Genomic DNA, 13,800 nt, shown 5'->3' on the forward strand with positions numbered 1-13,800 from the left:
AATTACGTTGAAATGAAGCCCCCATGGTTTCTTCGCATCACTAATTTGCAAATGTCGACAACGTTGTCCATCTGGAGAAAGCAATGCAATGGAGTTTTTATTATATTTTGCAACATATACTATGCCGTTATTATCAACAGTGATACCACGTGCCACGCCCTCGTGTTTCTGAAAAATGTGTTGCCATAACGTTTCGCCTGTCATTGTATAACACCTGACAAAACAATCGGACGTTGTTTGGTAAATTTTGTCTTCGTGTATTGTTAGATATGACCAATTTTTCAGATCTCTTTCTTTAACTAGATCAGTCACGGATTTGCCCGTTTGATAACTGTTTCATTTGAATTCCCATTTTAGTAGTATTACAGAACAATTTTCCGTTATAGTACTGTATTCCATAACAAGCTCCGGGAATACTAATAACTCTTTCGGTCACCTTAGTATCAAGGTTAATAATTTCTATTGCGTTATGTGTAGATGCAGCGACTGTAATGTCATCAACAAAGGTGATATCGTCATACCTAAATAAACCCTTTTTAATCAAATCATAGGTTCCGCAAGAGTTCATGATACCAAGTCTTTGGGAAGTGTCAGACAACACGATGAATCCACTTGGTGATACCGTAAAGCCTCGAAAGCTAAATTCTTCTGTGAAGGGAAAAGGTAATTTCGATTTAAGAGAAATGCTAATAGTTTCTATTGACTTCAGGGGATGCGGTATAGCAGATACGATCTGAGCTTGTTTCTTCTTGTTAGATTTGTAAACGATTGCTGTTTGTGATGTCTCTATGGACACTGATCCAAAGGCTGAAATGGTAGTCAATATATATGATATCTTTTCACTTATGTCGCATTTTAGTTTATTTTGGTAGAGACTACCGTCTTGAAACAACAACTCCAAATATTTTATTTCTGTTTCTACTTCCGTCTCAAGCGATTTACTGCCAAGAAATATCTGGAGGTCAGAAGCATGTTCTTTTAACGCTGACATGTTGGTTTGTAAGATTTCTATGCTCTTTCTTTTATTTGTAAGTTAAAAGAAATAAAGTAAGTAATGAATCGAGATGGGAAATAAATTTTTGACGTATTTGTATTATTTCAGTGTGAAACATTGTTCTTTGTTTTTCAATGGCAGTCAAATTTTGTTCTCTATCCTTCATTATGCTGTCGATGTTAGACATCATATCCTTTAGACTTTGTTCAATGTTTTCTAACAAAGCTGATGCTTTTAAATGCTTTTCAAAATATAAAGGGTGTCAGATTTTGCATCTCAAGGGGTAGAGGCTTTCAATAAGAAAACGAATAGATTTGTATATGAATCATGTAAATCGGTCTTTTCCTGATTCAAACACATCTACTATATGACGATAATATATTAAAAACTAAAAGCATTTCATTTTGTCTGGTTTTTTTTAGTCATATAAGACATTTGCTTTTGACTTCATAAATAGTAAAAAATAACCCAAAATATATTTTTTTACCGCTGGAAAATTTCATTTTCTTTTTAGTTACTATCATGGTCAGAAAAAAACACGACTGTGGTTCAATGCACCGAAACATGGAGGGAAATCACAGAGCAGATCTCTATATAAGATTTTGCCGAAGCCACTAACAATCACACTCCATCAAAGTTCATCATCAGGCTCCTCCCGAAAGCGCTCGTGCAAACCGCAAAAAGTACTCACTCAAAAAGAATTCGGTAAATCTCGTAATGAAACACTCACCGAATCTTTCGCATCAAATGACAATACAGCTTCAGGGAAACACGAAGACAACGACACTACTATTCTAACTATGTCAAAACAGCGATTCAAAATCTTGAAAAAAATAATTTGGCTTCTGATTTCCTAACTTTTATCCAAATGGTAAATTTAATAGGTGGACCAAAAAGTATTAAACATATTACAGAAAGCTTATGTGAGCGCAGAATGGCCGACCCAAAGACGCAGAAATAAGTTTTGTAGTTCCAAGTCAAAAGATACTATTACACTTCATCGCCATGGACCTTGATACTTAGTATCCCAACATTGTTATAGTAAATTTTAATTTCTACACTGTCATACCACAACAAATATTGTATTGGTACATGTATCACTTATATTTGTATCCATATAACAAACAAAAAATGAAAAGGAAGATTTTTGCATTACCTTTTGAATACTATGACTTATTCGATATTTAGACATATTAAGACTAATAAAGTAGATTTTGATAATATTGGCTTGACATGCTTGAAATTCTATCAGATTACTTTTGGAGCAGTTATGAGTCTTTGAAGCATGCTCACAAAGGTTCTTTTGGTGAAATCATTTTCATATTGGTCATTTTTTTGTTGCTTCGACCAGCTTTGGAGGAGATATAATCAAAGTATCGATATAAATCAGCACAGAAGTTTATATTTCCCAGATCATCTATCCCCAAGCATCATGTCCGGCATTGTCATTACTAAAAACCTATAGATGTATTCTAATCTGAGGAACAATTCGACATTTTAACAAAAAAATTAACTAATGATAAAGACGATCCACCATAAACTAATATAAATAGAACCATACTTATAGTAAGCAAATACATATAAAAAAAGAGGTGACAAGAGACCAAGTCGACACAGAAATTACATGTAACAACTACAGGTCACAGTACGGCCATAACCAATGAGCAAAGCCAATACCGCATAATCAGCTATGAAAGGCCCCGAAATGACAATGTAAAACAATTCAGACGAGAGAACTAATGGCCTTATTTTTATTAAAAAAATAAACATAAAACTTATATGTAACACATAAACAAACGACAACCACTGAACTACAGGCTCCTTATATCATGTTCTCAAAACTAGATATCATCTCCCATTTAGAAAAAAAAACACTTGAAGAAAAAAGAACCATGTTGCTCTTCTAGCTACAAAATGTATCCAAAATCAAAGATGTAGAACATATTCTATCATAATCATTTGGTAACTAATATAATTACTGTCTCTTCCATGCCTGCCTTAAACATAATTTTTTTTTTTAATAAATAACACTCATAATGCTCAGATTGGTTGTCATCGTGCAACACAGTTAATAACACCATATAGGAAAAACATAGAACATCATAAGACACTGTCAAACATCCAAACATACTATCCACACTCATCTGTGTCCACACTTGTAACCATATAAAAGTATCATACTTTACATTAATTTAAAGAAAATCAACAAAACTAACCAAAAAAAGACTCATATTTTACAGAGTTATCTCCCCTTTCAATGTTAATTTCATAGGAAATTAAAAATGCTGATTTTGAGTTTTCCTAAAGTTAGATTTTATGGGACTTTTTTCTGTGTATATTAGGTCTTAATGCTATAGATTAGAACTAAAACATTTTCTGTTGCAATTAGTTTGAGGTTAAAACTTAGTTTGACTGGAATAAGGGTCCAAAAAGGGCTAAAATAAAAATATATTTAGTTTCCAGATAATAACTTGTGTTTTTAGTGTATGGATCTCTCTGAAATTGTACTACAAGGTTCATACTTCAAAGGAAAGGCAGGGATCGAGTGTGGTGTAATTGCTACAATGGGTGATTCAAAAAGTTCTTGAGGGTTACAATTTTTTGAAGGGGTTCAATTTTTTGTTCAATACAGTTTCAAGAAGAAATCTTTAATTGCACAGTATTGCGCAATATATTTGTAAGATCTTGTTTTTTTTGTGTGTCAGAAACCTATTTTATGTTTACCAAAAATTTGAACGCAATCAAAATTCAGACAGTATCAAACTTGAATATTGTGTCCAAATTTGGACCAACTATTCAGGTTTCAACATCTGTGGTCGTATCAGGCTGTGCTCAGGGAAGTATTTATTATAGTTCGTTCTTATGTTGTACAGTTACACCATTGTCCAAGGTAAGGGAGGGATTTGATCCCCCTAACATGTTTATTTACCCTGCCACATTCTGTATTGTTTTGTGTGTCTGTCCCAAGTTAGCAGCCTGTAATTCAGTGGTTGTCGTTGATGTGTTACATATTTGTTTTCCTTCATTTTTTTGTAAATAGATTAGGCTGTTAACTTAATTTTCTCTTCTGAATTGTTTTACATTTGTCATTCTGGGGCCTTTTATAGCTGTCTATGCGGTATGGGCTTTGCTCATTATTGAAGGCCGTATGGTGACCTATAGCCCAACTTGGCAAGTTAAAGTGGACAGCAGTTTATTAGCATTCACAGTTTACAAATTCAAGGCAATGATTAATTTTCATATAGGCATTCAAAAAGCATTCCATAGCTGTTTTTCTTGCAGTTTATTTAGCCTTCACAGTTATTTAGCAGTTATATTGTTAACAAAAGATTTAAATGAGATATTCAAAAACTGAGAGCTGCTACTCTCACAAACATTGCTATACTTTTCAGAAGCACATAGGGATGGATGAACACATGCATCTTCCCTCACTAAATACCGCTCTTTATAGCATGGGTATTAAGTATATTTTAACAAAATGCATTTGACTAGCAGGTTGAACAAGGCATGTTCTTAAACCCTGACTGCCATTTACAATTGCCAAATAAACAGCTCACTAGATGTACTAAAATGAATCTTAATTATCAATTTAATCAAACAGAAAACAAAACAATAAACTAGCGGAAAAGATGGTATACATATACGCACGCATATCTGGTATATTAAATTATAAGCCTGGTACCTTTGATAACTATATATATAACCTTAACTTCTTACCCTGAAATTTATAGGCTGACTATGCGTTACGGGCTTTGCTCTTTGTTGAAGGCCGTACTGTGACCTATAGTTCTTAATTTCTTATGGAGAGTTGTCTCATTGGCAATCGTACATCTTTTTTACATTAACAAAACCAATGTTTGAATTGTTTTACATTTGTCATTTCATAACCTTTTATAGCTGACTATATCTCATTGTTGAAGGCTGTACTGTTGTTTATTTCAGTGTCATTTGGTCTCTTGTGGAGAGTTGAGTCTAAATGACAATCATACCACATCTTATTTTATCAATAACTCAGACGGCTTGAATGACATAGGATCTTAAATTAGTTTTCTTTCCACAAAATACATTTTAACTTTAACTCCTTAAAGAAAAACACAACACAGACTTATGTTTGTTGACTAGCTCAAGTACAGCATATTGTGAGCTGCCATTTAATAAGACAAATTATCAATATAAACATACATTGTACAATATGAATTCAATAACTTGTACCAATCTCATGTCAACCTTTTGCATTTAATTAACTACATGAATACCCTATATGCTCATATCTATTATAAGGCATAAATGAATACAATATATATAGTGTTGCCGAAAGCCAAGCAAGCATAGTCATTAGTGGACAACGGAATTTATTAAATAATTAAATACATGTGTCTTAATATAAATATATATCTATATAAACATATTAAAAAAGCAAGAACCACAATTACTCCCTAATAACAAAAACCTTGAAATATAATATTAGGTACAACTTAGCTAGAAAAAGTAAACCTTGTACGAACAAGAGATATAACATGGTTGACATGAATGTAAACTGAATAACTGAACAAATGAATAACTCGATCATCAACAACCTCGCCGGCCAGGAACAACCAAACAAACCAAATAATTGGAAACTGGAAACCTGGGTCCGACCCAAGGGTCTGGAAACAGTCATATATGCTGTGACCCTTATAATGCGACAAGTTGTCTCACGAGACATACTCGGACGTGTATTGTTTTAAAAAATATATAAATGCATGTATCAAAGTATATTTATAATATGAATGGAACTTGAATGTTGCTCTGTCTGCAGTGGGCTAGAAAGTGATAATCTCATGGAAAAAATTTCCGCTATAATGTTAGTCACATGTCTTACACCTACTGACATGAACTTATAAAAATACTAAGCTAGTACTAAGCTAGTATCCTATATACAATAATGTTCTGTGGCTGACCAGGAAAACTTATTTTAGGAAACCTGTGTCCTTTTGTCAATGCCAGTGACCTCACTAGGTAAATGAAAAAAGAAAACATAATTGTGTTTGTAAATATGTAAGTTAAAAAGAAATCTTGTCATTAGGACTACAGCTATAAAATATTTGGTACAAGAGACGAAATACGATTATGTTTGTATATATAATAATAGCCATTCCACTTACATAAGATTATTTAAATATAAAAATACAAAATTATGCAAATCTTTGTTCTTTAAACACCCCAAAAAATACAATGTTCAAAGTTCAAACTAAAACTAAAATACATAAGGATGTCACTTTACAACCCAAATATTTTGGTTCTAAAATTCCTATGCCTACGTGTACACAATTCCTGTTATACTTATATGCCTAGGAAATTATTATACATACAATATACATGAATACAACTCATAAGCACAAACATATACACATAAAGCACAAAATTCCTAGGTGTACATGTATTACACATGCTCAATTGCTGTTGTACCATACCTGGCAACTGTCACTATTTGCGGGGAATTTCCCCCATGGAGGCTCCCAAATTGAAATTTTGAAAGAGCAATTTTGTCCACAATTTAAACAAAACAATTTATTTTACAATTACTTTTAGCTAATAAAGGTATGAAGTAGACAAAAAACAACATTAAAATGTATTTGCAGGCCACCTTGAAGGTTTTTTAGGACTATGACAGCCAACTTGCATGCAAAACCTGCATGGCCATTTTGAAAAGTTGGCACGTATGTTGTACTTTTATGCCTAGGGAATTATTATAAAAACAATATACATGAATACAACTCATTAGCATAAAAATATACACCTAAAGAAAATCATTATAATGATAATTGATGAAATAATTGTTAACTGTGTTTAAAATGAAATAAAATCAATGTAGTGGAAAAATGTTGGAAACCCGTTCTGAAACTATTTGCTTGGAAGACCTGTCTCAGGAGGTATACTTTGGACAGTATAAAAAAAGAGAACTATTATTAAAAATAAATGGGGTCAATGTCTCCATAGGGACACAGAAGATGCCACCGCCAGCATATAACGTTATAAAGGGACATAACTCAAGAACTGTAAAAGCGAAGCTGCCAAATTTTGAACTTTAAAACTGAGTTTAGTGGTAATAAGCAATATGTATATATATTTCATTAAATTTAGTTGAGACAAACTTAAATTAAGAGAACAGAAAGGAAAACATTCAGGAACTGTTCCATATGTAAAGGGGCATAGTCCTAGAATGGTAATCAAAGTGCTGGGAAGCACAGTGAATGGTAAAGATTGTTTTAATTTACCCATCTTTTTTGGGGACGGTTTTGCATTTACAAAAATTGTAGACAGACAAACAAAGTGAAAACTGTAGGGCTCCCACATTAAAAAAAAACATCATTTTTGGATGCATATTTATCTAATTTAAAATATATCACTGGTGATTTCTTCAAACTAGCACAAATAATCTTTATACATGATTTTATTTTAAAAACACATTATTATTGGCTGTATATTTATCTTATTTAGAACAATTCCATTGGTGATTTCTACAAATTGGCACAAATAATCTAACATATTCAACTTCAAGCTAATTCATTTTCATGTTAAATCAGTAAAAAAAAAAAAATATCTTGATATGTAACTATTTTACATGGCTAAAAGTAACACTTGACATTAGCAGTGTTATTACCTCCCCTGTTAATGTATCATAAGCCTTTGATAGCAAACTTATATCAGCCTCTCTATAGATCTTGAGGAACCTTAGCTGTAAAAAAGTAAGTTAAGTTACATTTAAAGGTGCATAATCTAAAATTTATAAAATATTTTACCCTTATAACAATACTTGAGCCTCACAATGTCAACAAGGGGAGTAATTATAAATAGAAAATGAGAGTTGGTATGAAAGTAAACTTTAAAAAGAATGTTAAATAAAATAGGTTGAATAATTTTGAATCAAATTTTGCAGAGGTACTGCTTCCAATTGGCTTCCCTCAGAGTTACATACTTCTAATTGGGACCTCTCTGTCAGGGGTACTGCTTCTAACTAGCTTTTGCAGACAGAGGTATATATGTACTGCTTCCAATCAGCTTCGCAACAAGACAGAGAGTGTGCTCCCAATTAGCTTCACTAAGAGGTACGTGCTTCCAATTGGCTTCGCTCAGACAACCATACTACTTCCAGTGTTGTAATGGTACGGATTTGCAAGTCTATACTACTTCTATTGTTGAAATGGTACATAATTGTAATTAATTGTCGTCCAAATTTGCAAAAACATATCTTATATAACATTCTTAATTTAGTTTACTGTCATAACTACTTTCACTCACTATATGTAATTTCTTCTTATGGTAAAAAATTGTGAAGAACACATTATCATTTGGGAATTTTGGACTCTTCTGTAGTTTTAATTCTGATGAGGGTGCCGTAGGAACCAAAACTTGTCTATCTTATTGAATAAGACTGTATACCCTACCTCTTATATTCAAATTTTTGGATAAAAGAAATAATTGTTCATAAATTTAGTAGAACTTTCTTTACAGTTATCCCATTTGCAGAGGGCATGGGGCATTGACCAGCATATTAACTGTTCTGCTAAGTTTAAAACAAGGCGTTTGATGTATCAAGTTTGATATAGGCCTATTTAAAGGCTTGAAGCTGATGATTAGATAATTCTCATTTATATATGTTTGTCATCTATGTATGAGCAAAACAAAATTATATGAAATATGAAACGGCTGAAATCTAAAGATCATAGCTGTTATGTGGTGGTTCTTTTTTTAAGGGAAAGCAGTTTGGTTCTCAGTTTCAAAATAATGACCACTAGTTTATGTTGATAGGTGATTAATAAAGGAATCAAAAGAACAAAAATAATTTAAAGGTTAATGTGCTAGTTTCCAAAATATAAACCATTGAGATTTTTGCGGGTAAAATATTTGTTCTACGCATATCATATCTTTAACAGTGACAAGTTTAAAAGTTCTTAAAAACTATTAGAAAATAATTAAAATTTAATGAGACTTTTATAGATGGATTATCATTATGCATGTAAAAGATTTATTAATAGAAAAATGGGGGTCAATTTTATTTAAGACATTCAAATGAATAAAACCAGAGAAATCTGAAAATCTGACAAATATTCCAAAACATAACAAGCAAACTTCCTTAATTTCATACATAAAAAATGTGCTTTCTGATTTCAGCTTACTCCTTCAAATTGTATTGAAAGCCCTCCTTTACAACGAAATATTTCCAGTTAAATTTCTACACTGACAAAAGTTATTATTAATATTATTATTATTACAAGGCATTTTTATAGCGCATTATATAAAAATACAATTACTCTAAGCGCTTTACATGTTAAAACAAAAATACACAAGTTCGTACACACACGAAATTACAAAGTTAAAAATATACTGAAATATGTATAAAGCATACATCAAATCAACTATAAAAATTTAAGACTCCAGCAACTTAAAATGACTTAAAAGAAAGTTCTTTTTTTTGATAAGGGGAGATAATCACAAATTCTGATAACCAAGTTGATATTATCCCATTTCACCTTATATTAATAGGGGCTTCTTATTTTATGCATTACATAAAATGAAATTAAGAGGGTATTTTTTTTGGGGGGGGCTTCTCAAAAATTGTAATTTTGTCCATCAAATTAAAATTTGTGAAGCAATTTTGCCACAAATAATTCTTTCAGGATGGAAAAGTTGCTATAGCATACCACACAGTTAGGAAATGGTCTAAGGCAATGCAAGACAAACAATAAGTTGAGGTCAATTTAGGCCTTAACACATATTTACACAGATTTTTTTACAGACTAAGTTAACTCTTTAAGATGGAATAAAACTCAACTTTTATGTACATAGCTCCATATCAGGGAATTTGCAGAATCTACATTAACTGATCAAGGAATTTGCTGAATCTACAGTTACTGAACTCATCTCATAGGCCCAAGAACAGTTATTTCAATGTTAAATAAAATTTGTTGAATAATTTTGAATCAAATTTTGCAGAGTTACTGCTTCCAATTGGCTTCCCTCAGAGTTACATGCCTCTAATTGGGACCACTCTGCCAGGGGTACTGCTTCTAATTAGCTTTTGCAGACAGAGGTATATATGTACTGCTTCCAATCAGCTTCGCAACAAGACAGAGGGTGTGCTCCCAATTAGCTTCACTAAGAGGTACGTGCTTCCAATTGGCTTCGCTCAGACAACCATACTACTTCCAGTGTTGTAATGGTACGGATTTGCAAGTCTATACTACTTCTATTGTTGAAATGGTACATAATTGTAATTAATTGTCGTCCAAATTTGCAAAAACATATTTTATTTAACATTCTTAATTCAGTTTACTGTCACAACTACTTTCACTCTCTATTTGTAATTTTATTCTCAACAGGCATATATCCGAACCCTTTACTATCTTACAGAAGAAGAAAAAGTTTCAAACTCATTGCTATACTAAAATTATTTATAATATTTTTGTTATTTGTAGATTCTCCATTCTTAACCAATGTAAATGTTAACTTAATAGGAAAATTTTTATCTGTTGAGCCACAATAATAAAAATCAATAGCATTTAATGATAGTGAGAAAAAGAAATTTGAGTGAAAATTCAAAAAACAATACATTAACCTTAATCAAAACTTCCACTCTTGTTGAAAATGGAGAATCTTTACATTAATTATTTTAGAATTTACCAACTACATTCTTTCTCTTGTTTATGCAAGATTTATGTGAACCGTTTATATTGGAAACTGTTCAGTAGAGTTAGAAAGACCCCAAAGGGAAATATGGTCACTCTTGGTCTTCTTCAGACTGGCAGTAAAATCCTTGCAAAAGTAAATAAGGCTTCTGTTTGGTAGTGCAGCATGTACAAATTGGCAGCCATGTCCAGTGTCAGAATGGGGATGTTAAATCTGATGTCTTGTGAAGTGAGAGTCCCCAGCTTTCAACATGTTAAGAACCTTCAAAACATCTCTAAGGAGTATGGAGAATTCATCACATAATTATATTCTTCAACCACAGTAATTGTTATCTGAAAAAGAAATGCACTTTTCAATATTCTGTCATATTTCAAGAAACTGAAATAGGCAAAAAATAGCAAACTGGGAATAACAATTAAAGCAGAGAAAGTTTTTCCAAAGAAATTTCCCTTCCAAAAACTTGACAGGTCATTCCAGAAAATATTAAATTGTAAAAAGATTGTAAAAATCACATGGGAATTTACATGATTCTTAATAGAATAATTTTATTTATCTATAAAATAGTTCTTTCTTACTTTTAAAAGTCAACTCTAATAGCCATTTCCAACATCAATCTGTAAGTACAAGCTGTAATGCTAACCTGAAAAATAAAACACTTATTCATTCAAAATAGTAAAAAGGAATCACTGTTGGTATACTTATGCACAATAGATAGAAATATGTGATATATAACATATCAAGGTGAAAGAAGATGCAGAGAACACATCAATGGGACAACATCCCAAACAAGCTAACAAATACAACATACTTTCCAACCTCTGAAACCTCAAAGAGTAAGAACGCCTTTCAGCCTTGACAGCTTATGGGGAGATTTTTTTGTTAATTATCGTCTCCTCGGAGACGATGTTAAGAATTGAATGATGGACAGCCAGTGTGTGAATGCTTCTTACTACCTGATTGGAAGATATTACGAGACGAGACGTGAATAATCAAAGTTTATTGATTGGTTAGGACAATCCAAACCTTAGTAAATGTCCTTCAATCCCGTAGAGTATCGGATTTGTTCTCGCTATTTTAGCAATTAGATTTTGTCTGGTCATTAATCATACATATTCATGATATTGGTACACAGGTAACTTTTATATATAAATAGCTGAATCTTCTGGAAACAACAACATCAAACCATATATACTACTTAATAATGTGTGACCTCGCGTGTGTGATAAAACTTGTTGGTTAATATTCTAAATGAATTAATCTAGACTACAAAACGAGAACACTTTCCATTTTCATCAGCTAAGAGACGACTAGTTTTTTTGGAAAGGCTAATACTTGTGACATTTTGAAAGTAAATATATAACCTGTAAACTAACTAATCTACAAAACACCAATAAAACCAGACAAAGATCTCCATCTAGTTTGAGTTGACATTTTCAACTACTGGTACTAATAAATCAAACATTAAAACTACTGACAAAAAGTTTTCAAGCCCAGTGATAGCTGATTGTTTGTTTCTTTTTATTGGCAGTATGATAAAATTTGTTTAAATAGAGGAATTATATACGTACTTGTATTTAAGATATCTTATACCACAAGTCTTACTCCCCTTCATGAAAACATTGGCACTGTTTTATAACCTAAAAAGGAATTAAAATTGACACAAATTATATATTATACAAATTTGTTAAATTGCAGCCTAAACTTTTATTAATCTATTCTGTATTCTGATTGCATAATAGTGAGTTATCTCCCATTGAAAGAAACATTCTTGCAGTTTATTGTACTTGTCTCCCTTGAAGTAAAAATTCTATCAGGATTTACTTTTCATGGCATTAAATTTTATTCGTGTACCAGAAAAACATTTATCAAACTGATACATATCTTTTTTGTGTGTTGTAAATGTGCAAAATAACAAAAATGTGTGCTGCCTTATAGATAATCCTTATAGACTTTATCACATTTTCCCTTATAATGTACAGAATTATTTGGCTTGAATATACTTGCATTATTTCTTTCATGACAAAGCCTCAGACTTGTTTGAAGATCAATGTAATAATTAATCTTCATTCCAGCTGCTATCCTTGGTGCTTGATTGCTTACATGGCAAAGCCTCGGACTTGGTTGAAGATCTAAGTAAACATCTTCCATGGAGTTGCTACTCATCTGCTATCTGGACTGAAACTTGGGACTGGCCTGCTACTGGAAAAAAATATAAAATTATAAATTAGGCTATATTTATAAGACTGCTGTTGGTCAATATAATAAATAAATATAAACAGTTAGTTTTCTAGTTTGAATTGTATTACATCTTCATATAGGAGCCTTTTATAGCGGACTATGCTGTATGGGCTTTGCTCATTGTTGAAGGCAGTATGGTGGCCTATAGTTGTTAATGTCTGTGTCATTTTGGTCTCTTGGACAGTTGTCTCATTGGCAATCATACCACATCTTGTTTTTTATATATATTCCTTCAAGCTTCATAACCTGACATGCATCAATGGAGCTATTTTAAGCGTCTTATTTGGTGAACAATTGTAATTTTGTTGGTTTTTCATTTCATGGTTTAGCCAAAGCCTGCATACAAGTCTTTACAATGATATCAGTGTGATCAATTCAAAATTTGACAACCTTTAGTCAACAACAAAACACCATTTGATGTCTTACAACCTTAAGCCTTGTGTATGTTTTTTCCTTGTAAACTTATTTTATGATTATCTTTTTTTTTTAAATAGAGGAATAACATACGTACTTGTATTTAAGATATCTTATACCACAAGTCTTACTCCCCTTCATGAAAACATTGGCACTGTTTTATAAATTACCTAAAAAGCAATTAAAATTGACACAAATTATATATTATACAAATTTGTTAAATTGCAGCCTAAACTTTTATTAATCTATTCTGTATTCAGATTGCATAATAGTGAGTTATCTCCCACTGAAAGAAACATTCTTGCAGTTTATTGTACTAGTCTCCCTTGAAGTAAAAATTCAATCAGGATTGACTTTTCATGAATTTGTGTACCAAAAAAACATCTAAACTGATAAATATCTTTGTTGTGTGTTGTAAATGTGCAAAATAACCAAAATGTATGCTGCCTTATAGATAATCCTTATAGACTTTATCACATTTCCCC

General features: G+C 31.9%; 1 protein-coding gene and 1 long non-coding RNA gene across 3 annotated transcripts; one reads left to right on the forward strand and one right to left on the reverse strand.

Annotated features, from left to right (window-relative positions):
* Window positions 1-431: 431 nt before the first annotated feature.
* LOC134715654 (uncharacterized) lies at window positions 432-12,868 on the forward strand. Its single transcript, XM_063577982.1, has 3 exons — window positions 432-663; window positions 9,971-10,139; window positions 12,736-12,868. The coding sequence occupies exons 1-3, from the start codon at window positions 567-569 to the stop codon at window positions 12,794-12,796; spliced, it is 327 nt and encodes a 108-aa protein (XP_063434052.1). The 5' UTR covers window positions 432-566; the 3' UTR covers window positions 12,797-12,868.
* Window positions 10,133-13,485, reverse strand: LOC134715655 (uncharacterized). 2 transcript variants are annotated; one of them, XR_010106788.1, is made up of 5 exons: window positions 13,413-13,485; window positions 12,664-12,859; window positions 12,232-12,300; window positions 11,239-11,303; window positions 10,133-10,995 (listed from the first exon to the last, which is right to left on the reverse strand). It is a non-coding gene; the product is annotated as an uncharacterized LOC134715655 (long non-coding RNA). The 2 variants fall into 2 exon arrangements; XR_010106787.1 differs by having other exon boundaries at window positions 12,664-12,862.
* Window positions 13,486-13,800: the final 315 nt, after the last annotated feature.

This window comes from Mytilus trossulus, chromosome 4, assembly GCF_036588685.1.
Source record: "Mytilus trossulus isolate FHL-02 chromosome 4, PNRI_Mtr1.1.1.hap1, whole genome shotgun sequence".
Classification (NCBI taxonomy): Eukaryota; Metazoa; Mollusca; class Bivalvia; order Mytilida; family Mytilidae; genus Mytilus; species Mytilus trossulus.